The following is a 24,641-nucleotide window of genomic DNA, read 5'->3' as shown; positions in this document are numbered from 1 at the left end:
AGTCAGGGGTTCTGGGTTGGTTCAGTGGAGATTTACGCAGACTTCAGCGTAACAGTTAAGTAATATCTACAATGGTCATGATTTATCAGCAGTTGTCTGCACGAGTTCTGATCACACGACACAGGAAAAAAAGCCACAAGAACTTATTTAAAGACACAGAGGTCAAACAGGTGCAAAAAAAAAGAATATATGATAAAAACATGAAATTGATAATAGCAGCAGTAAGAGGGTGATATAACGAAGTCAGATTAGGCTGCCCTATGATAAAGATGTACACTAAAGTCGGCAAACATGAACTCAGTGAAACAGCTCCAGCTGTATCGGATGAAGCCTCTGGGAAAAGGGTAATATCAGAAGACTGCTTTTAATTGTTGTAGCAATTCCCACATGCCTTGACTCACTATTTACAGTACGTGACCTGATCATGTGAGTCAGATGTCTGTTTCAGACAAAACAAAACAAACCGTGATTCTGGGTTAAGAGGGTGAAACACGGACCAAAGATTTGTCAGAAAATGCCTGTGCACGAGACTAGTACACGAGACTTCCTGAGTGAATGGTGCATAGTTATCTTCAAGGCTGAAAGATAGACAATGACCTCTGAAATTTACATGAACACATAAACAACTTTTAAACAAGGTCACCAGTATCTTGGTCAGTCTGGGTGTTGTGCAACACACTGCAAACAAATCAAACAAAAGATTTGGGGTTGTAATGCTGATAAGAAACTTTCTCATATCTGGTTGTTCAGGACTGCACACAAAAATGCATTTCTTTCATATTGTTCCTCTTGGATTGTCTATGAAAGATGCATGTATCTTCATACTTTGCTCAGGTATGGTGACTCAGATGCTCATCTTCAGTTTCTTGTTCAGCAGGCTGGCAATTTAAGACCACACAAGGAGCAGACACATATTAAACCCTCCCCAAGACCAGACATTTTTTAATTAATCTGGCCTTGCCTGAGTAAATGATTAATATTGATTTTGAAAAACATATTAAGAAATCCTTTGAAAGAATGGCTTCATTGTGTTATCGTGCGGTGCGTGGCCCAGTTGTAGATCATGCTATAGAGCGCAGCAGGGATAGCCTGAGAGGTATTTCCCTTTACTTTATTGGCCCAGTGCCCAGAAGGGAGGCTGCTATACTCAAAGATTAGTGTGTTAAAGTTCATGTCTGCAGTCTGCCTGTCTGGGTGGTATCAGGAATGTATCTTTGTACACACACATATACACACAGATGTGTATATATATGTGTATGTGCCCAGAGGTACAGAAGAATGAGTCAGTATGTGTCTAGTGGTTGTGTTAATTGTTTCCCTCACTCAACAGGCTGATGATGGTGTATTTTTTGTGATGGGATTTGCTCCGAGCCCCCCCCCCCAATTAAGTAAGTGGTTCCCAATTGTTTTAGTCTGATGGATACGGACACACTGATAAATACGATGATGTAGGCATGGACATTTCCAGTCGCCTTTCTGTCAGCGCCGCTAAATTTGTGCTATATGTATGCTCCTATGTCTATTTTGCAAGTGTTGGCGGTGCTTTTAGTTGTTGGCTTGGAAGTTGGTGGTGTCTGGCTGCAGGTCACTTCTTTTTCTGCTGACTTCTAGCTAGCTAGGTCAAAGATGAAAACATCAGTAAACATCGAGGAAAGATGGAGAAGATGGGCACCAGCTGAGCCAGCATCCTGTTAGCCATTGTACAGGCACTGGATAATAAACTGGACGACCTCTGTGCTGCATCAGTTTCCAACAGGATATCAGGAGCTGTAATATCCTTTGATTCACCAAATCTTGCTAACTCCTGGACAGCGCCATTCAACCAGGAGGCTCTGTTTCTATATGCTGGTTCTGATAAAGCAGAGGACTCTAGCAAGAGAAGGAGAGGAGACGTGTGCTCTGCAGTGAATAAGGATTGGCGTGATGGTGGGAATGTGAGGTGTTGTCCTGTTCCTGCTATGGGTCACTGCTATACCCTATGCAGAAGCGGCTGCAGAGCGGAGTTGATGCCTGTGTGAAGTGCAACCATGCCGCCACCTTACTGAGGTCAGGGTGTGTAGACAGATAAATCATTTCACAACCAGAAACCATGGATTACCAGAACCATCTAGAAACATGGACAACATGCCCTGTCCAGGGTGTACCCTGCCTCTCGCCCAGTGTCAGCCGGGATAAGCTCCAGCCCCCCACAAGGAGGATAAGCAGTTACAAAAATGGATGGATGGATGGTGGTGCAGTGGTTAGCATTGTCGCCTCACAGCAAGAGGTGGTTCAAACCTAAGGGTGGGGAGGCCCTTTGTGTGGAGTCTGCATGTACTCCTCATGTCAGTGTGGGTTTTCTCTGGGTATTACAGCTTCCTCCCACAGTCAAAAGATTTGCAGGCTAGGTTAATTGGTGACTCTAAATTGGCTGCAGGCGTGAATGGTTGTCTGTCTCCATGTGTCAGCCCTGCCATAGTCTGGCAACCTGTCCAGGGTCAGCTTAGCCTGAGTGTCAGACTGAAGCTCCCAGAACCTTCAGTCTGACATGGCTTCCATTGAAGGCGATTTACAAGGGGGAGGGAATTTGATTTTTCCCTAACCAATCAGTAGAGATCAACGACTCACCCAGAATCTGACGTCATTAGTATCCATGCCTCGGGGGTGCCGAAAACAAGCGAGCATTGCCCGTTTAAAATGTCTCCGTCGTCGTGCACGCCCAGCTGCATCGCCGTTAAATCCAGTTTAGCAGCTTCCTTAATTTGGTCCTCCATTAACGCGAGTAGTGGCGAAATACCTCGATAGCATCGTTAATGTGGTCTGTAGGATCTGTAGCGGTCGCCATTGTTGCTATCCTCACCAGTTACCCACCGGCGTACAGCTTGACATCAGCGTGGCGCAGATTGGCTAATCGCTAGACCCCCGGCGTTCATTGGTCCGTCCATCGTTTGGACGAGATAAATCGCAAATTCATTGACGTATGCCAGACCAGAGATGCAAGCCTACTCAGTTGAGTGGGCGAGGTATATGGTCTGGAACCAGGCTAGGGTCAGCTGGGATAGCAGCTATTTTCTTCTATATTATACAATATATTAGTGTAATTAATTGAGCTTTTCCCCAACAACTGTAAGTATTCCCTGAGCTAAGCACCCCGAGGAATCACTACATTACGAAGGCCTACTCCCTCAAAGAGTAACCACAACAGATTGAGCCACTCCCTGTTAGCTGGGATTGGCTCAGATTCTTGTACTGCTCATATTTATACATGTATGTTGTAGAGTTGATGTTGTAGGTTGCTTTTTATTGTGTTTGAAACAAGTTCAAGGTTTAGAATATAATATTCAGGGGGTTTTTTTATGTTAAAACATGTTCAGACACAAAGAGTTATCTGTATGGTAATAAGCTGAAGAGCTGAGGTGTGCACAGAGTTACTTACAAGATTTGCCAAATGCCCAACAGCTGCTTGTGAGCACACAGGATGTGAGGATGTGGTAATGAAGAATAAAAGTAGAGCGATAAAATTACTGAATAATGATTTTTATAACCATACATGCAGTAATTGATTAAAATGGTGCAGATTTAAAAAACACTTTAATGTCATGAATATAAAATAGGTGTTTAAGGTGTGGTAAGGGACATCTGTTAGATGAAGAGCACATCTGGTCCCAAGATGTGCTCTGTCATATGAGAAAGACTTTTTTCATTCTGTGAATGTCCACCACAGTGACCACATACATGAGACAGACAATGAACGGTCTTTGTTCGTGGGATGTGTGTAATAGACCTACTGAATGTAATGAGGGAGTTCACAGAAAATGTAACTGATGATTTTTCACTAGCATCTAACTGTCTGGTTGTGTTCACAAAGAGACATGGGTGAAAACAGACAAACAACCTTTTATAGAAGTTTGATGATATCTGAAACATCACATCACATCTGATGGACAAAAACAGAGTGGTTTGTGACGTGCTTCTGTATGCTTGTTTACATTTTCCTGATGTAGCTACTTCTGCTAATGCATATAGAACGAATTGACCTTAATACTGTTATAAACCCTGATTACATTCTTCATCTCTGCTGGTTTTTCTTAATCATTCCTCCCACTTAGCTTTGGATTTGTTTCCTCTGAAGCTTGTTTTTACTCAAGGGCCTTAGCTCTTAAAGCGCATTTTCAACAGCAGCAGCATTTCTGTAGATTTGATCAGCAGTATATAAAACACAAGCAGATAGTTCTACATGTTTTTTATTTTGGTCATCTGATGCAAGCTGACTCAAATAATGAAGCAGTAATGATGTCGTGAGCAGCAGGTGTTAAGAGAGATGAAGCAGCTATCCACTTAAATAATTACTGGTCCATCAGCAGCAAAGCTTCCTTTGAAAATGATTGGTTTCTTGACATTTATCACCTACATGTGGTGGTGGGACAAAAATAGCAATAAAGATAAGTGTATTGTTTCAGTATTAGGTACAATGCTACAAACATTTACAATGGTTTGAATTGTTTTCTGAGAGGATTGTGTTGGTCATCTGGTAACAAGAATGGTGTTTTCAGAAAGATCGTTTTTAGTTTTGGTGTCAAGATTTGTTTCACTAAATGCAAACTGGAACTTCAACACTTTCTCACCCCCAACTCATCAAATACCAACATTAGTGGCCCTACACGTCAGTCTATGACTCTCTATAGCGACCCGTCCAGCATCAGTTTTAGACGCTCAGTGACGGTGTGCCAATATACACTAGGTTCATGCATTGTGTCTTCTCAAAATAAACTTTGGTTCTCACAGGAAATGCACAGTGTAGTGGATGTATGCAGAGAACTGGATACAGCTCTCTGGGGCCCCGTTCATTCCTATAAAAGTTGTTCAGTGGTGCATGAAGCCAAAAAAGTTCAACTTCCCGAGTATGAAAATACCCAGATCTTCTTGGGCCATAGAGCAAGCACACTACAGACTTTGATGAGCCGAGCAGTTACCTTCTGCCAGCCAAGCAACTAGCTTCAATTTTTAGCCCTCTGCCAACTTCAATTGGGATAAACTTTTTCAATCACGTGGCTCTTCTAGACCTTCTGAATCTTATTTAACCAAGTAGATCAAGTCCTGATTTGGGGTTCTCCATTGAATACATACAGTCTGTTCTCCAAATAAATTTAGAACGAAAGGTAAAAACCCTTTGTTTTTAGGTCTATTTCCTTAGGAATAGGCAACAAAAGCAAAAGGTTGGGTTTACAAAAAACATCATGGTTTGGCTTAGAATAAGTATGTTTGTAATGTCAAGCGAATTACTTCACATGTGGAGTATGTTACACATACCAGAGCACTATGTTGTTATTAAAATAACTGATTGACTTGGTTTCACAGAGAAGATGAACAGCACGTCTCCCAGGTGAAAGTCAGGAGTTTTGTTTGACCCATCCATCTCCCCTGCCAACCTCACAATGAGGACTTTTTTGCTCTTTATGATACCACAGTTGCTTCAAGCATCAAAAAATATGACTTACCACTGCATCTCACTTTGGTGTGTTCAGGGATGGGCAGTATTTCTATTACTTGTATTTAAAATACATATTTCAATTACATTTGAGTATTTTGTAATTTGTATTTGATAAGGCCGATAAAAACCAAATGTAATTTGTAACAAAATACTTTTGAGTGGAGTTATTTTGTATTTTTAACACTCAAAATACTTTCTCCACGAATCAAAAAACAAAAATAATAGGCTATACATTCTTATAATATTGGATGTAACAATATTTTTTACTTTTTAAAAAAAATATTTTTAAACTTGGGCCATTCAATGTGCCCTTCAATGACCTAGTGGTCTGTTTTACTGGACTGTGCATAACATGGGAAATTGTATGTTGTTGTGGTTGATGCTTGGGATGAATACGCTACAAATGAATTGCCTCAAGTGGAATCAATAAAGTTGTCTGAATCTAAATCTGAATCAATAAATAATATTTTAGGGTAGTCTACACCAAATTGTGAGAAAACAAGTGCAAATTTGCGCAAATAGCTGCGACCAAATTTGCTACTATCATGCCATTAATGGATGAATCATGGTTGTTCTTTCAGGCATAGTTACTTGTGGTCTCTAATTGCAGCATGTATATTTTGAGCATTTTTGGTCAAGGACTTTTTGAGTTATTCACAAAAAGATTTGAATCGGTTAGTATAGTGCCACCTATGGACGAATCGTGGGCATTCTTTCTGGTATAGTTACGGTCTCTAGTTGCAGTATGCAAATTTTGAGCGTTTTTGGTCTAGGACTTTTTGAGTTATTCATGAAAAGCTTTGTGGACTGACCGACCAACAGAGTGACCTATAGAGCTGCGGGTCGCTGCTAAAAAGAAAAAGAAAAAAGTCTGTATTTGAAAATACAAAATACATGTATTTTATTTTGATACATTTTCTGGCACTAGTATTTTGTATTTTATTTTGATACATTTATTTGAGGGGTATTTTCTATTTTGTATCAAAATACATTCTGATGTATTTTTGCCCATCTCTGGGTGTGTTAGGATCTGACACCAACGGCCACTAACCAAGCGTCAGTATTTATAAGCCGGGAGGCAAACCGGGTTGGAGACTTTGCTTGGGCCTTTTTTCACACGTGATTCTTATTAGACTGTACCTACCAATTTTTTTCATCTTTGAAGTTTGAGTAATAGCTGGTTAAAGTAGAAAAGTAATTTCAGTCTGCGGGGAGGCAATCGGTTTTTGATAATGGTTTTGGGTCGGAGGAATGGCCAAACTTTTGAAGGACAAGAGTACAGGCCCAACCACAATGGGATATTTTTTTCCTTGGATATGATTTAGGCAGCTATGCAGTATGGGAAAATAGGACAATTGGGAGAAGAAGGAGACAAAGAACATTTTTTCTTAGTGGAGTCGAAGGGCCTGAAATGATTAAGTTGGAAACACGGGTCAGTGAAAGTTTCTCATTAGTCCAGACCTGAGAATCCCCAAAGGTGGAAGGATTTGATGCTGCAAGCCTGCAGGGTGGCAGATTGGCTGTCATGTAGCTGCGCAGAATCTCACCACAGTTGTTAATGCTGTGGGAAGAAACGAGTCAGGGTTTTCTTTGGAAGAACAGCAGCTCAGTTGGGGTTAGGCTGAGCTTGGGGTGGCAGGCAGACATCCAGCTGGACCAGAGATGTCAACCAGGCAACAGAGGTGCACGCCTCAACCTGATTATCAGGAAGGAGAAGAGAGGCAGAGTTGGGTGCCAGTGAATTGATGTAAATTATGTGGTTATGAATGTGGAAAGAAGATCAGGTCAGATACCTTCTTTATGACGAGATCAGTTGGACATGTAGGATGGAAACACACACCCAGAGATCCTCTTGTTGGCCTGTGCTGGAGTCTGTTGATTGACAGTATTAAATGCAATGAACAAGTCTGGGAGAAGGAGGGAAATGTTACAGTTTAAAGGAATAGTTATACTCCACTATTATTTAGAATATGAAAATACTCCAATAATACAATAATATGCTTATGTTATTCTGGTTTTATGAGCATTCTTGTATACAGCGCATTAGGATTATGCATCTTAATAGGGTTTTTTACTGCAGTTTGAGACACATGGCCTCTTTCCTGTTTACGTTCAGCTCTACTCGCCAAGAGATTGCAAGGTTGTAGTAAAGACACATGCCCAAACGAAAAGCCCACATTTATGGTCAGAAGGAGAGACACACCTACTTTTAGACATTATGAAAGACTTGGATATCAACAGATTTTTGGATATGCGCAAGTATCGTTATGCCGACCTTTTCAAGAAGATGGTGAAAGGAATGAAGGAGGGAGGCTGTGTTTGCATTTAAACACGTCTGCCACAAGTTTAAAACTTTAATAAAAAAAAATCTTGTTTTGATGCAAAGAATCAAAGTGGCACAAGCGGCTCCATCCGTTCCACTTTTCCAGATTTTTACATGATTAACACAACGTTAGGGCACGTTAAAGGGATAGTGCACCCAAAAATGAAAATTCACTCATGACACTCATGACACTCATGTTAAAGTGCACAACATTACAGCTGAAATAAACATGTTTACAGCCTGGTACAAAAATGGTTTTGGTCTCTACAGGTAATATCCCTGTTCATGACAACTGTACAGGGGTGAATTTTTATAAAACGTTTGTAAAAGCGGAGCTGATTTGAGAGACAGACTGTCTGTGAATAGTGTCCTCGGCTTCTCAGCCAGATCAACCTCTAGCTCCTCCACAACTCCAGCCTCTCATTCAAATGTGGTCACTTCTGGCTCCAAAAATTCCAAGATGCTTGGGGCCAAAATGCCGAACTCCAATACATGTTACACAGTCTATGGCAAAAAACAGAATATTTTGTGCATGTATTTACATAATTGCTTTCTTGTTGAGCGTTAGGTGAGAGGATTGAAACCACTCTCTTAGACAAGAGTGATGTCAATCCTCTCATCTAATTTTCAATAAGAAAGCAAATATCTCTCGAATTGATACAACAAAGAGCTTATACTGTATGTACTGATAGGGACGAGTGCAGCTTGAAGCCAAATCATTTGCACTTGTTTTACACTGATGAAACTGACAGAGGAGAGAGGTGAGAATGAAATCAGGGTCTAAAGTTTTAACACATCCTTGTGTGTTAAATCTTATAGCAGTGGACAGCTGCCTCTGTAAACACGCTCGGGGGGGTGGGGTTGACCTTTGACCTACTAAACATTCTGACGTCCAGATCAAACAAATTCTTTGGGTATGAAGGCAACATCCACATTGCTTTACTAGTGTTGCCAAATGCTAATCATTAAGTTTCTCTGTCTTTGGTTCCCCTGCAGAGCATTTAATTAGACTCGTTTGATGACCTTATTGTATTAAAATGTTAAATGATGCACTTTAGCTAATTTAAATGGCTTCGTTGCCACATGGCAATAATAAGTGATAACAGAACAGCGGCTCCTCAGCAACATCACAGATTTGACGGATAAGACTGGTAAACATTTTCACACCATAAATTCTGTAAATACGTCCTGTATTTATCAAAGCATATGTAGGCCTGGACTTAAGGAAATGACTCAGAGCTTTGAGCTTGCAAGTCAGCAAAGGAAGTTTGGCAAATAACTGCCACAAGCTCCACTTAGTTGGAGGTTCTGAAGATCTTCGCCACATATTGTGGCCTTGCTTCAGGAAATCCAAGTAAGTGGTCTTGGTGTCAGAATTTTTTTAAATTGTTTTTTTAAGAGGCTACTTCTTTCCCCAATTTTCAGTTAGACCTTTTCTTATTGAATGATTGGTGCTGTCCAGGAAACACTTGTCTCCATATCGTAATGATAAAAATTTTGATTAAGCAATTAGTTCCTGCCCTCATGGCCCATTTAATGAACAGGAAATTCTATTTATCTAAGAATAAATGATTGCCTGTGGATCAGTGACTATGCTTTTCATTGACACAGGTGTCCACAGAGATTGCTTCACCATTAAAAGCTTTAACTATTTCATCATAGTCTGGTGCTGCTCAGTGTCAAGGGTCTGAGCAAATACTGCCGTTTGAGAGTAGGCATGATTTTTACATGTTCCCAGGCGGGGTTTAGCCCAAGGATAAATGGTAATGAGTACATTTTACACTTTATACCTCAGAATATATAATAATATATATACTTCAGAGATGGGAAAATCGAACAGACTGTAAGCCTACTGCATATTATATAACATATAACAGATGCTGTTTCAAGATCAGCTTTCTTTGAATACTGGAAGCAATCTATATATTCGTATCAGTGTGCAGCACAAGTTGAATATAAAAGAACAACCTGTATGAGTGTTGATTTGGTACTTTTTCTAAAGAGAATTTAGTGTCAAATTGGACCTCGGGATTTGGTGCTCAAGACAGGTCAAGACCAAAACTACGAGGATATCACTTAATTGCCTGTGCAAAGAAAGAGTGCTGAATAAAGATGGTTAAGTTGGTTTCAGCTCCTTAGTGTTTGCATTTGTTTGCTTATAGAAAACAAATTCCCATATGTAAGACTCACCTCTGCAATGACTTTTGATTATTTCATCAGGATTCCTTATGGTACACTTATACGTACACACATATGTAGAGCATATGGCAATAAAAGAGGTGAGTGAAGAGGAAACTTAATTTTTCTGTAGGTGGTTTTATGGGAATGTGGACCTTTCAGATCAATTTAAGGAGTGCCTTTGGTTTGCATGATCCACATTTTATTGGAAGTGTGTCATGCGATTTGGTGTGAGTTGCCATGTGTTGGAGAGATCGGCTGAAAAGATGTCTCCCCTTTTTCAAATGGAGTGGAACTGTAATACCATGCAGAAGGAAGCATGCATCTACTTATGGACGAGCGGCTTGTGCTTGTGAGAGTGCAAGATGTAGACATTAATTGCATCCTCCTCAGCTGAGCTGTAATGCTAGCTAGCTCAGTGGTGCTAGGTAAGCTAGCAGTAGATGCATGCTTCCTGCTGTGTGGTGATATGGTTTGCAGGTGTAGTTCAGTAGAAAGAAAATAGTTCCTACATGAAACCGCTCACAACAAGGTCTGTGGATTATCTTGAGTAACTGGATCATGATTTCTGGAAAGAGACATTGCTGTTGAGTTTTTCAAATGTATTTTTATTTTCTTTTTTGGCACTTTAAGCACCACAAGCTGAGTGCCATCTAGTTCCATTATATTTAAGAGAAGGCAGACATTGCTACAGCCGATATCTCCAACACTCTGCAACTCACACATAAACAGCCTTGATGGATAAATATCACTACAGATAAGAGGAAACATATGTATTTTTGATTTTGGGGTGAACTGTCCCTGTAAAAGTGTGATTTTATTTATTTTCACTTCATGTTTATGAGTCCTACTCATCTCTGCAATCATCTAATGTTTTACAATGTCTGAATGTCTACAGTGTTTCCACCACTGAGGCATGTGCTGTCCTGTTTTTAATCACCATCCCCTGCAGCAGCTAAAGGGTTTCAAACCTGCGCTGTCCCGCTTCCAAACTCCTGACAGACAAGAATACCAACCTGTAATATACAGATAAAATCATAAAATGAGCACAGAAAACCACTGTTACAGACTCCTTTGATTTGGACTTCACAAAGATCCTCAGCAGACATGTCTAGATGATGAAGATAATAGGTTTGTTTTGGATATCACAACATGCAGGAGCGTCACCAATTGTGGTCAATTTGTGGTTTTAAATAAGTGCATTCTATTTAAATTATATTAATAAGAACTTCTGGTAATCAATCAAACATACAGGTATTAACATGATTGTGTCACAGTCATCTCTTGGACTTGAGCCCTCTGTGCTGCGTTCACTGCTTACAGAACATGCTGCAGCATGCAGGTTTATTTTTAAACTGGACAATGACCATTGCAAGCAGGATGTAGACTGTTGGAGAAATTCTCAGTGTAACCCGTTTCTGATTCAGCCACCAATACTGCAAATGAACACTGTGAGGCCAAATAACTTGGAAAATTTTGCCATTTCTAACGGTGTTAAATGGTGGAACCTCTATCAAGGACATGACTGCGGTTACTTTATGTGAGAAAATTCCCAAAATTACTGTATCCAAAACACACATATAATTTTTATGTTTTAAATTCACCTGTTCTTGCTCTCATTACTGTTTACAATGTACCAATGGCCACCACAATAAACCAAAACACAACACTGATTTTTTTGTTTTACTAAAAGAATTTATAGCGTCACAAGAAAAAGCACTTAAGCAAAAGTGAAATGAAATAATAAAAATTCATTACAAAAAGCAATACAAAACACTTCATGAAATCTAATCAGAACAGAGATGTGGATTTGTGGTGTCTTTTGATATCTGAGGAATGAAATACGTTAATTTTATGAAAAAACTCAAACACCAATCCTCTATTGGGTAATGCTGTAAATGTTTGTCCACTGGAAAAAAGACATCAGTGTTCATCTGCTGGTGGAACAAGCCACAGCCTCCAGATCCACAGAGCAACATTATCCTCCATGTATAGACGACTGCATAGGACCATTATTTCAGTTCATTACATTGTCCCAACTGTTTTTAGTTTGAATCCTCAATCCTCCGGAAAACTGCAAGAAAATTCTTCCCTCCGTTTCTCTGCACTTTCTTTCCTTCCTCTGTACAGGTACCCAAACGACTTATGATGATGTCATCAACCTGCCAAAATAAGATGGAACACAATTACATAAAAGGATGCAGTGGCTTATAGAGTCACCTAAACTTTTATTTATGACAGTTTATTCACAATTTGTGGGTGGGGCCATTGGGAGAAACACTACTGTGCATATTCAGTGGGCTGCATAACGCTGAAGTGACCAAGCAAGCAATTCTCGTTACACTGAATAGCCGCCATCTTGGGGTCTGGTATCCAGTTCTAATAATCATATCTATGAGTACAACGTGTTTAGTTTTAAGGGTGCTGGTAGGCAGGGTTTGTTACCCCTGTTTCCAGTCTAAGTTAACCAGCAGCTCCATAATAAGCATACAGTGGGAGTGGTATTGTTCTTCTCATCTAGTCAAGTCTGGCCCACACTTAAAGATTTTTAAAATATTAAACAGATGATGAAAATGTGAGGGACCCCATACATAAAGGCATCTAATGATGAATTTAACAGTTTTGTTCCTACAGTGTGTGGAGAGCAACAATTTGGCCAAAACAGCACGACACACACTCACAGATTCCATTCATGAGTAACCAAGTCCAAACGGAAATCTCACAAATCTTGCGCGATCAAACGTGACTTTAGAATAAGCAAACATGGCGGACGATAGGCAGGAAGTACTAGCTGCTAGTTTTTGCACTACAGTTTACAGAAAATTCACAAATAAAAAAGACATAGACATGGATGGAGTCATGGAGACGGTGTGAACACGGATTGTACAAGTCACAGCGTGAGTCATTTCTGAGTTGAATCCAATTCGATATTGCATTAAAACCCTCTGAGATCTGTGGGAGCCCTTACAACAGGATATTAGATCGTAAATATTCAAAATGTAATATAACTTCCGAGCAGATCAGGGATGTAAAAAAACACCAACATATTTGAAGCTACAGGAATATCTGCAAAGATGATCATCAGAGCCTTCAAAAAATTGGGGCTTTGCTGACGACTGTTGGGAGGGTAGATTTGGGCCCTAAATCGTCTTGTTTCTTGTGAAGTGTGTACCCGATATAACTCTTGGCAACAAAGCAAATCAACACATTTCCCAGAATGTAAAACTTTTCCTTAAAAAGACTATTTGTGTCTTATGTAACACAACAAAAGTTGCTAATTTAGGTCATTTATCTGGTGTTAACAATGGGGCTAACCATTTTGGAATAAAGCATAAACATTCCCAAGTCCGACATATGTGAGGTTTTTCTGCTTTTCCATTTTCTGACATTGTGTGAATGAAACATTATCTCAGCTAATCAGCTGATGGCTGTACCTTTGCTTCATATTTAGTATACAGGCATCAGAGAAATATTAATTTTCTTATCTAAGAAAGTGTCAAAATTGTTAATACCACATTCTCAAAGACTTTCAGATCTTTCATGTTTGACCTCTTTTCCTTCAATAAGCAGGTGACAGGCAAACACAGGGATGAAAAGCTCCACATTAACATACCAGTTCTTCATCAGAGACATGTGTAAACAGTGGATGTTCACTGAAGTGCTTCACCATCCAGACATGCACTTCCTCCACATCTGTGATGGTATACACCAAACCCTGACATACCCAGACAAACACAGGGAGATTATTAACACAGCTCTGGGAAAAACACGTCAACCAAGCTGCACTGGGGGCTAAACATGCATTCATTCATTGCTCACAAAATAAACCTATGGCATTTATCAAAACATTAATTACACAACTGAATTCTTCTCTTCTAATCTTTCCTTTGAAACCAACATTTCAGTATTGCAGTTAAGTGGTTTCATCACCTCTGGAGAGCAATGGTCCTTGGAAAAAAACGATAAAAATAACCTACAGACAACACAGAGGTTAATCACCTGTGTCACTGTAGTTTACTTTGGAGACTGGACAGATAACATTACTAGAACAAGGATTTCTAAGAAAACTCCGCAATGGCACAGATTTCCACACGACTGCACATCGACACATTCGGGGTTTTTCCAGAGAGGGTGGGATGAGGATAACAGACGTGCACAGATCCACGTTATTCACACCTGTGTACTGTGTCAAGACAGGTGTGGTCTGCTTCAAAAGATATTCACTGATAAACAACAGACTTAACTTTTCATGGAGGTTAATTTTGGTGCTAAACTGCGTCTATAAATGTGGCTGTCATGATTTTCTTGACAGCCTCCTCACCCACCAGCGCTGTTATGGCTGCGTGCCAAAGCTGAAGGCCCTTGCAGAGCTTACACAAACACTCACAGACACACACACAAATGCATCAGTGCACATACACGGACACACACACACACAAGGAAAAACGATGAAGCCAAATTTAGACACAAGCCGTCCATTGTTCCCAACCACCCCCATCAGTGCCCGTGTCTTATTTGAGTGTCCCACTGTTGCTCTGACAGCTCTGACAGGCAGAAAGAGGGTGTGTGCAGACGTCAACCAGCTGCAGGCCACACCGGTTGCTGAATTTTATTTCAGTGAACTCATGGATTTCTGCACACTGCAATCAACTGATAAAATGATGAGGAATGGAAATTTGTTGTTGAACTATTAGTTGGTTTTCAGTTCTATTAAGTCTGTGAATGAAATCTTTTTCCCCTTCATTGTGTTAGCAAAAGTCTTTGTTACAGATATTCAAACCTTTAATAATAATAACCTAAACTATGGTGTCTTCACGCATATGGCTGGTTATACTTTACGTATAAAGCCCAAAACCAACAATAAATTGGCACGACAACAAGTATCATCTGTGCCATAGAGCCCCAAATAAATAAAAACACATCAATGGGCTCTTGCCGTAACACCGGTTGACATACAGTGTTAATTTTGACAAGTATTTTAAATTTAGTTAAATTGTTGTTGGTTTAAAGTCATATTTTAGACTTTTTTTTTGTTTTGTTTTGTTGAGTCAGTGGAACTCCGTTTTTATATTAGTCATAATTTTCTTAGACAGTTTCATGACACTGTATTTGTTAAAGGATATTTCTCCTGGCTGTAAAAATTCCAGCGAGAAGGAAGCATATCTTGAACTGTGTGTTTAGTCATCTAGGCAGAGAGTGTGCTCCTGATTCACTGTACCTCTGTAATATCATGTAAAATGAATGCCCAAAGGTATGTATATCACTACTACTTTATATTACTGATATTATTGAGGTCTTCTGCTAAATTCAGCATCATGTTACACTCAGTAGAACTCTGACTCAATAAAGCAGCGGTTATAAAAATGTGTGAACTGCGTTGTTAAGGCAGACGAGTGGCGCATTAGCTGGGAAATGTCATGTTTATTCACTTTACATGGAGCTAAAATTAATACTGAATTATGGTAAATGTTCAGTGAACGTGTAAGTGTCTATTTATGAGTCATAAAAATTCATAAATCATCTAGGAGAAGTAACATTACATGTTTACCGTTAGCTAGCTTGGCTTAGTTAAATGTAACAACATGCTAACGGAGCAAGGCTAACTGCTATTGCGATTAGTTAAAAAGAAAAACAACCAATGCTTTGTGATGATCTAACTCAGGTTGTCAAGAGCCAACTATTTAGTCCCATCTTTATTCTTCACTCCATAATGATAATTTGCTGTAATTTTTGTTGTCATTTTTTTTTTTTTTTTCATTTACGTTGGCATTACAATTTAGTCATAAAATAAAAGGCTGCTACCACAAAATTTCTGTCAAAATTAACACTGGTGACATATTCCTTTGTTACCATGAACATGGGCACTGTAGTTTAAGTGAGTTGATCCTACATGCACCGTTCGGCTGTCGTAAATACGAGAACACAAAATGTATATTAGTTCGCTGCTGAAAATAGTCCCCAACAAATGCACTATTTACTGCTGTTTGAGTAACGCCTTCTGAAAACTTCAGTGCCCAGTTGTTTTTAGGAAATCATTTAACCATTTAAAGTGACACTACAGGAGTGCCTTAGTACCCAAGATGTTACAGTGCATTACATTAACACAACGTGCAGATTCAATGCCAGCCTTCGGACCTTTGTTGCATGCCATACTCCTCTCTCTCCCCCTGTTTCAAGTCTACTCTATCATCTGTCAAATGAGGGTGAAAAAAGACACATTCTGGTGACCTGTTTTTAATCACATCCATCTTCAGTGGGAGTGAATGGTGGACTTGAATTGATCATTTAAATGGCATGTTTCAACTCAGTTTTGGGATTAATTGTGTTGTAATTATGTTGTCTTTTGTGCATCTTCAATTTTAAAACTATTCTGAGCATAAACACTTAATCGCAAACACCTTGGCTAAAAAAGGGCTGCAACGACCAACCGTTTTCATTATCAATTGATCTGTCTATAATTTTTAGATTAGCTGATTAAACATTCAACATAAAAACAACATGAAACATGTCAGAAATGTAATTTCTCAGAGCTCGTAATGAAATTTCTTGGTTTGTCCAACCAAGTCCAAAACCCAAAGTTATTACGTTTACAGTGTTCTATCCAATGTGAGAAGCACCAGTGAATGTTGTAGATGTAATTTGTACTTGATAAATGACTTAAACAATTATCAAAACAGTTGCAGCACTAGCTGAAACAAGTCTTACTTATGTACATACCCCAACTCTCAGCGTGTAGGCGTACTCTGCCAACAACGTGGGACTAATAATCCTCCACTTGTGCTTGGTCTTCTTAAAGTGAGGGTCAGGGAAAAGAAAGAACATCTTACTGAGCTGAAAGACACAGAAAAGGGTCGTAAACAGTACTGTAAGCACAGAACAAAAGAAAATAAACTCTTCTTTTAAACTCTCTGTGTCATTCCCACACGAGATCGAAATAAAACTTTATATTTTTACCACAGTATGGTCCTGAAATGTACAATTGTCATCACTTACATGTGCCCCCCGTCATATTGTGTGGTTGGTTTTTAAACACCGCTGATTGCAAAACTGGAATTTCCCTTCTTGAATTTTCTTCCCCCATAAAGTTCCCCATCTCTCTGTTTTTGACAAGTGAAGGCTCCGTTGATATCGCTCTGGCTGATACATTAAAAACCATTCCAGTAACTTTTTATTAGTTAAAATAAATAATGTCAGGTATAGACAGAAAGATGTGGGGATAATCACCAGGGACTGCTGCAGCCTCAGGGGCCGCTTCAGTGCTGATGGAAGGTGGAAAAACCTTAACTCATTTTTGGTTACAAAACATAGTAAGAAGAAGGAAAAAAAGCATTTCAGGTCTTTGGAATATGCTGTTTCAACATTTGAAACACATCATGCATGTGAGAAGGATTGGGACTAGATTTTGAGCACAAGTCTGGGTGGTCGTCTTTTATTTCTCTGAAAGCAATGTTCAAATCACGAGGAAGGAACACAGTTGATGCTAAAGCGAGTTGCAGCTAGAAACATGTTCATCTCTTGTAAATTAACGTGAGTCAAGAGATGCTATTTATGAATGAGATGAAGGGAGTGCAACTGTATGCAAAATAAAGCGCCTTAATGCAAAGCCAAGACAGACTTCTCTTCCAAAACCAGGCCAAATTACTCTGAAACATTTCCAATCTCAACTTGGCCTGGACTCAGACTGTAGAAATAACAGTCATATTATATTAAATTACCTGAAATAGCATTTTAAAATAATTTAAAAAATGAAATCAATGCTTTTACATGTAAAAACATACAGTATCTGTATTCCAGAAATGTGTCACTGCAATTATTTCCCTGTGTTCATTTCTGAGTTTATACTCCCTGGGGGCATTTGAGGTGAGGTTTTTTATCCAGGGTACCTAAATTAACCCTGGTACACTAAGCCCCACTGTATAATCTAATGCGAGTTTCAACAAGTCATAGATTACTGCAGCTAATTGGAACGGATAAATGGCGTCTTGCACTGCTCTATACTCAGCTGATGCGATGCCTTGCGTGTCAGTCAATGACCCCATTGTTGTGAAATCCTGGATTTAATGAGCAATCCGTATAAATTAATTCAGTCCATATGTTGAACATGAGGAAAGTAATTATTTGTGGTCAGAAACATGCGTATTCTTATTACTTTGGCAGCGCCGGAACAGACTGTCAGCTTTAATTTAAGGTTATTGCAGGCCACGTCCCTGTTATAGAACCGCAGGCCTTTTGTGTACGAGCTCCAACTCACTTCCAATGAACATCATATGTGTTATTTCTACATATAGTTAGCACATAAAGCGTCGGTCCACCAAGTTTACAATAAAAGTTCCTCAGTTGTATCTAGCCATGCAGATATACTTTACAGAGATGTCCCCTTTTTACAATGTACCAAGCTCAAATATTCTGTAACAATACCACTTGTAATTTCCACAACTGTCATTCCTTGTACATAAACTAGTCGACCTATCAAAGTGTGGCTGCTTTATGCACTGAGTTGTAACATTCAGGAGGAAAGAGTATGATTTTACAAGAGCGACAAAGTTAAAACTTCCTGCTTCAAGATCACACATTACTTTCTTCCCCAGAGGTCAGCCTCAGCGCCCGTGATATTTGTTAGTGGTAACACAGAGAAGGTGTGCAGATGGGCAAGTGGTGCTACAACTGGGAATGGAAATCATGTTGCATTCTGGGGCTGCGCTGCCGTTTTTGGAGGATAAGCATCCGTAACTGTGGTAGCTTTCAGTATTTGTCACCAGTCATTTGGGTTGGGTACCAAAACCCGGTGCCAATATGGCTCTGGTGCCTACTGCACCAAATTATGACTCGCATTTCAGTGCCTCATTTCAGTGCCAGATTGTGTATGTGGCTAGTGTGCAGCCAAGAGAGATCAAAAGAGAGTGTGTGTGTGTTGGTGACAGTGACAGTGAGGCTGCAGAAAGTATGAAGTTAAACACAGCAGTGCAGTGTGTGAACAGTTTAGGCTGTTTGTCACTGAATAAATGCTACAACACCTCAAGACCCAAACCAAGCTCCTCAGTTTTACCTAGCATCTGCTGATTAAAGTGAAGGAGGTTGGCCCTGGATTTAGTGAAGTTAGCCTCACACTGGAAACTCACCAAGCCTCCTTAAGGTGGACTGTTAAGGAGGACCAGCTACTGTGATTATAGTGACAATATCAGCCGATTCTAAAAAGATAATGGATATATGTCTGGCTGCTGAGTCTCTCCAGAGTTAGTGAGACAATTACTGATCCAAACTCAAAAGTTATTATGCTGTCATTAGAACTTCAGTGTTATTTATTATTAGATTATTGTAGTTGGGTTGTATTGATTATGTGAGTGTATTATGTGAATTTGTTGATAGTGTTTTGTATGAATTCATTGAACGGTTTATGTATTCAATTTCAAGTTCAAATTTGTCTCTGCAATACAAAAAAGCAGTTTTTTCATGTTGTTGACCATCGTTTTGTGCTTTATTTTGCATAAAGTATTGGTTCAGGCATCGTTTAGGCACCTGTACTGTTTTAAAAGTATCGTTTTGGCACCAGTATTGGCAAAAACCCAAATGATATCCAACTCTACCAGTCATGTCATCTGCCCATCGTTCATTATCATAAATGTATAAGCAAAAGACAAAAGCGCATATAGAAAGAAGCTCCTGACAGAGGCAAAGGAGCAAAATTTAACAAAATTAAAGTTGGTTAATGATATTAATCCTTACGAGCTTGACAGCTCCCCATCAGTTAACGTTATGGTCACTGACTATCTGGTTTATGGCATGTGAGCCTTCACCCATCAGCAATAACAAGACTTTAAAGGGGAATTATGCCATTTTCAAAATTCATACATGTTATTCCTCTGATCTAAGGCTGTCCAAAGAAAATTAGTTAACATGGACAACTCTCTCTCAAATCCAAAAACTAGAGTGTTAAAACTCAAATTTGTGATGTCATAGGGTATTAAGTCTGGAGCTGTTTCGTAGACAATGAATAGTAGAAGATGTTATAGATGACACTGAGAGCACCCAGGGGAGTGTTCTCAGTATACGAGTAAATTTTCTGTTTCACAACTGAGATCACTTCAATAAAATAAAGCTCATTTGGGTATAAAAACAGTCCACAGTCGCACATTCATTGTCTTGTTTGAGATTTACTTCTTTGGTTTCTGGCTTTAAGAGAGAGTAGCTCATGTTCACAAATACTGATTGAACTTTCCTAGACCAAAGAAATAATATATTTAAATTCTTAATTTAGGTGGTGTTTCCCTTTTGATGTTTGGAGGCCCATGTCCAAATTATAAATGGGTACAGTACCCTCAGATCTACAAGCCAAAAGCCAACTACACAACTATCCAGGCAAAGACAAGCTAATGTCATGCTAACTGAGTGTTCATGAACAATAACCTGCCAGTATCTAGCAAAATGAAACACAGAACATTAGCCTATCTTTCTGTCCAGCCTTTTACTACATATACACTACAATCAGTGTTTTGAATCTTATTTACCGAGCAGTGCTTTGTGTTTTTTCAGCAATTATTTTTGACATATAAGGTAAACAGCCAGTGGGTGGCACTCTTACTCTTATCCTTCAAAAATGGCCGACTTGCCGCTGATGAAAGTGCGTTCCCATTTCTTAAAGTGGCTGATAAGAGCCCAGTACTACTGTGCTGCAGTCCATCACTTTTATGTTATAATGTTCTGCCTTTCAACTGGTTACACTCAGCAGGTAACATTTAGTTTAAGTTGTTGCTTATAGAGTCGTGGTTGGGTCATAAACTCTGAACCAAAAAAATCTTGCACACCAAAATTCAATCCATAAATTTAATATCATGAAGGTTTGAGGACTGAAACATTGTGAATAAAGTGAACAAAAGTGATCGACAGCGTGCAGGACTTTTTGGCTCAGCTTGGGTTTTGGCACAACTAAGGATGCACAGATTTTTTTAATTTTTTTTTTATTTTTACATTTGAAGCTTCTACTGAAGTTTTCGAATGACGCTTCGCATGGCTTGTCATCATATTATAAGACGTCGTCACCCTAATAATGAAATAAAATTAACAAACAGTCTTTGTGTTGTTCTTTTTTTTTTTTTTTAAATCAACTTTCTTTAATGAATAAAGGTAATTTATGGGGCTGTTAGACTGGCAAGTTAACACAGGTGCCTGCCTCCCTTTGTGTGGGTTTAAACTGAATGAATAGACGTACAAAAAAAAAAAGAAGCCTTGCAGCATTCAAATGGTAATTTAGAATTCGAACGTCATCGTTCTGAAAGAAGCTTTGAGTTATTCGGTACAGCCGTAGGCACAACTATTAACACCAAAAGAACTCAGAACATGAATGAAAACACTAATAAATGCATAGAATCTAAGAGTTTAAGTCATTTCCAGTCAATGGTCTTCAATTTTAAGGTCACACTTCAGGTGTTAGGTTTGATTTTAATCTAAGGTGATCATACAAACTATCCATCATTTACACTGTGGCCAGTTTCCTTGTAGTTTTATTTATAAACTCAGTTACATAGCTGTAACATCAAATCTAGACTGTGTGCTGGTCTGTATTAACGTTCACACCATGACCACTGAGACGTCTGTCTTTCTGATTGGCCGGAAGGTGCAGATTAACTTGTAGTAACCGGACTGTATGACCACATGACGCAGGTGTTCTAAATTAATGAGCCACTATTAAAGTGTAGGTAAAGACATCAACCATGAGGCTTAGCTTAAGAGCTGGGAGCCAGACGCTGGTAGTAAATTATGTTTCTTTACTTAATTGAGGAGATGCGGGTGGAATGGAGACTTTAAATGGTGCTGGGTGAAGGCCAGTTTGAGCTGGACAGCGCATGTGGTTAGCAGGCCAAAGAAAAAGGAGGGAAGCTGTTGGTTTAATGCAGAAAAGCCGTCTGGTTGCAACAAATAACAAGTTTGTACAACAGCACAAACTGTTAAAATTAGTTTACAAAGCAATATATCCAATGAAAATGTCAAATGTGTCTAAAATCACCTTTTTTCTTTCAATATACAAGATAAAATATTAACCAAAACAACACTATGCACACTAAAAACAGAGCTGAGCGAAGTGAAAGGCACACTAAACTAAAACTGACTGTGAAAAGACAGACAGAGCGAGAACAGATGGCATTTAATTTGATGCTAAAATGAGACTTTGTCATTTCAACACTAAAACTTGAAACAATTAAGCGCATAACTCACTGAGCTGACAGCTGTTTGCACAATAAAAGACGCTTTATTAAGAGACGTGTTTGTGGTTTTGCTTTCAGCGCAGACTTATGAACATCTCTGAAACCTCTCTTGAGGGGAGAACCTCACCAAACACACACCCCACATCAATAGTAGTCTCACACTCACTGATAATGTCTGATTAACACTGATTACATTGTGGCAGCAGTGGGAACATTTTGGATTACAATATAGAACAAAAAACACCAGTAACAACTTAGGAAAACCTCAAATAGACTTATGTCCCTGATTTTAATGCCACAGTGCATGCTGGGAGGGTTCCCAACACACCTCCTTCACAGTGTAATCACATGATCAGCTCTAAGCCAATCATATGAATGCTGATCATGGTTTTCACTCTCTACTCATTTTGCCTTTATTTCAAAATAAGAGCCCACTGTTACCAAGACAACTGAATCCAGGTCCAACAAATGAATCATCGAACAACTTTAATGGATGAGAATAAACAGGATTATTTTAGCCTGATAACAGTGTGTTAGCCTGAAGATCATAGCCCAGATCTGCCAGGTTTGTGACTCTTATTGTAATATTTTTTAATAAAATTGTAGGAATGTTTGTCAGCCAGAAAAACAATTCTGATTAAAATGTACAGTCACATAATCTTAACATTTTAAATTAATCTTGAATGAGTTCTAATGCTAATGCAAACATGAGGCTAGGAAAACAAATGTTATTTTATTTTTTTATGTTAGTTATTTAACTGAAACTATATTCCCACACAGCTGGGCTGAAAAGAATGCTTCAGAACGAGGTCATTTTATGTAGGAAAGAGCAGTGACTTGCTTTATTATGAGGAGGAGGACAAACCTACAACCTCTCAGGGTCAAAACTTCCTCCTTCTTTCATGTCACACAGCAGCAGACACACAGGTGCAAACCTACCTGTCCTTTAAAGAAGAAGTTGGGGAGGTACTTCATCGCGTTGCTGCGGATGCAGGCGATGTTCTGGTATCCTCCTGGTTCTGATTCACGCAGAGACCGGATGCGATCCTGAACATAATCTGACACTTTCACCCGGATCTCCATCCCCAGCATGAGCTTGTCTGGGAAGAGTGGAGATAACTCCACTGGCACACAGACAGACGCACAGAGACATGAGAGAAGGGGACATGAGGTCAGAGCAAAACTATGACCTGTGAAAACTGTATGTAGTCAGATCAGCAACATAGCTACCTAAAAGACCCCCGTATCCACATCCAATGTCCGCAAACTCAACTTGAGGGGTCTCTTTGTCAGAGGGGCCGGCAGTGAAGAAGTGTGGATACAGCGTGGACCAGTCCATCTCCTCAGGACACACTGGACTGTGAGGACAGAGGGTTTTTTAATTGAGCCTTTTTTAGAGAGTAGAAACATGAAAGCAGCTGACAGTGTGTTCTGTGACTTATCCAGATAAACAGAGACAGTTTTTTTGAAAACAGATTGTACTTATTACTTTTTAAATACAACTTTACACTGTTGTTAGCACCTACTGTACACTGTACTGAGGTGGAGGCAGAATGTCTCAAATCCAAAGCTGTTAAAAACTAAACTTCCTGCATGGCAACCTGAGTCAGCAGCTACTTTACTTTCCTGTCAGCTTCACTGTATAAACACACAGTGAGGACTGACACTTATGACGTTTGCAGGTACTGACAGAGAGGTAACGTTACAGTGTGTTGCTCAGTAAACTCAGACACATGTTCATCACTCACTAATCAAACGTGTGGTACGCCATCGGGTTTGAATGGGCTCTCTGTCTGTAGTAACGCTTCTGCGGCATTGACGTCGCCATGTTGGAGGAAAATAAGGACGTTACTGCCGATAATATTCACTTTGTCAGCTAGTTATTAAATAAACACAGTTGACTCCAATAGTCACACTTGTATCCCACCGGTGAGGAGTCGCGGCGGTTTGACGTCATCACTAGGCGTCTTTTCAGGGTTGCCAGGTTTGTCGTATTTACACGCTCGGCGACAGTAGCTGACAGTGGGAATTTGAGTAGCTTGGCGAGTTAAAACTATACATGTGAACCACAAGCCCGAAGTATTACGTTTGTCTGCCATTTGAATTGTACTTAAGCTAAATAATCATCAAATGCACCATTTAAAATAATATAAAAGTAGCTTACTTAATGTCTGGGTACAAATAATTCTGTCCTTGCTCTGTTAGCATGTCTATTAAAATGTTAACACTGATAAAGAAAGGTCTGTATCAGCTGGTGCCTTTTAAAATCATTTGTTTTTATATTTTCAGTATTATATATTCAATATTTGTGAAGCCTAATAGTAAAGACCCAGAGAGATAAAATTATTAAATATCTCAGAAGAAAAAAAAAAGGATTGGAGAAAAGTCTGGTAAATAAATCTAATTTTGAGTGAGGTTTATTTTCTTTTTTTCTGACTCTCTCCAGACCCCAGATTGGAAAGTGCTGTTG

At 39.3% G+C, this 24,641-nt stretch overlaps 1 protein-coding gene across 2 annotated transcripts; it reads right to left on the bottom strand.

Moving 5' to 3' along the window:
- Positions 1-10,580: 10,580 nt before the first annotated feature.
- On the bottom strand, positions 10,581-24,132 carry mettl1 (methyltransferase 1, tRNA methylguanosine). Of its 2 annotated transcripts, XM_050039101.1 has the most exons (6): positions 23,920-24,132; positions 23,402-23,529; positions 23,111-23,295; positions 16,689-16,802; positions 13,585-13,686; positions 10,593-12,133 (listed from the first exon to the last, which is right to left on the bottom strand). In XM_050039101.1, exons 1-6 carry the CDS (start codon positions 23,997-23,999, stop codon positions 12,017-12,019), a joined length of 726 nt encoding a protein of 241 aa, XP_049895058.1. In that variant the 5' UTR covers positions 24,000-24,132; the 3' UTR covers positions 10,593-12,016. The 2 variants fall into 2 exon arrangements, with proteins under 2 accessions (XP_049895059.1, XP_049895058.1); XM_050039102.1 differs by lacking the exon at positions 13,585-13,686 and having other exon boundaries at positions 10,581-12,133.
- Between the last annotated feature and the right edge of the window lie 509 nt (positions 24,133-24,641).

The sequence above is a fragment of the Epinephelus moara genome, chromosome 24 (assembly GCF_006386435.1).
Source record: "Epinephelus moara isolate mb chromosome 24, YSFRI_EMoa_1.0, whole genome shotgun sequence".
Lineage (NCBI taxonomy): Eukaryota > Metazoa > Chordata > Actinopteri > Perciformes > Serranidae > Epinephelus > Epinephelus moara.
Note: the sequence above shows the minus strand (reverse complement) of the source record. Positions and strands in the feature narration are given on the sequence as shown.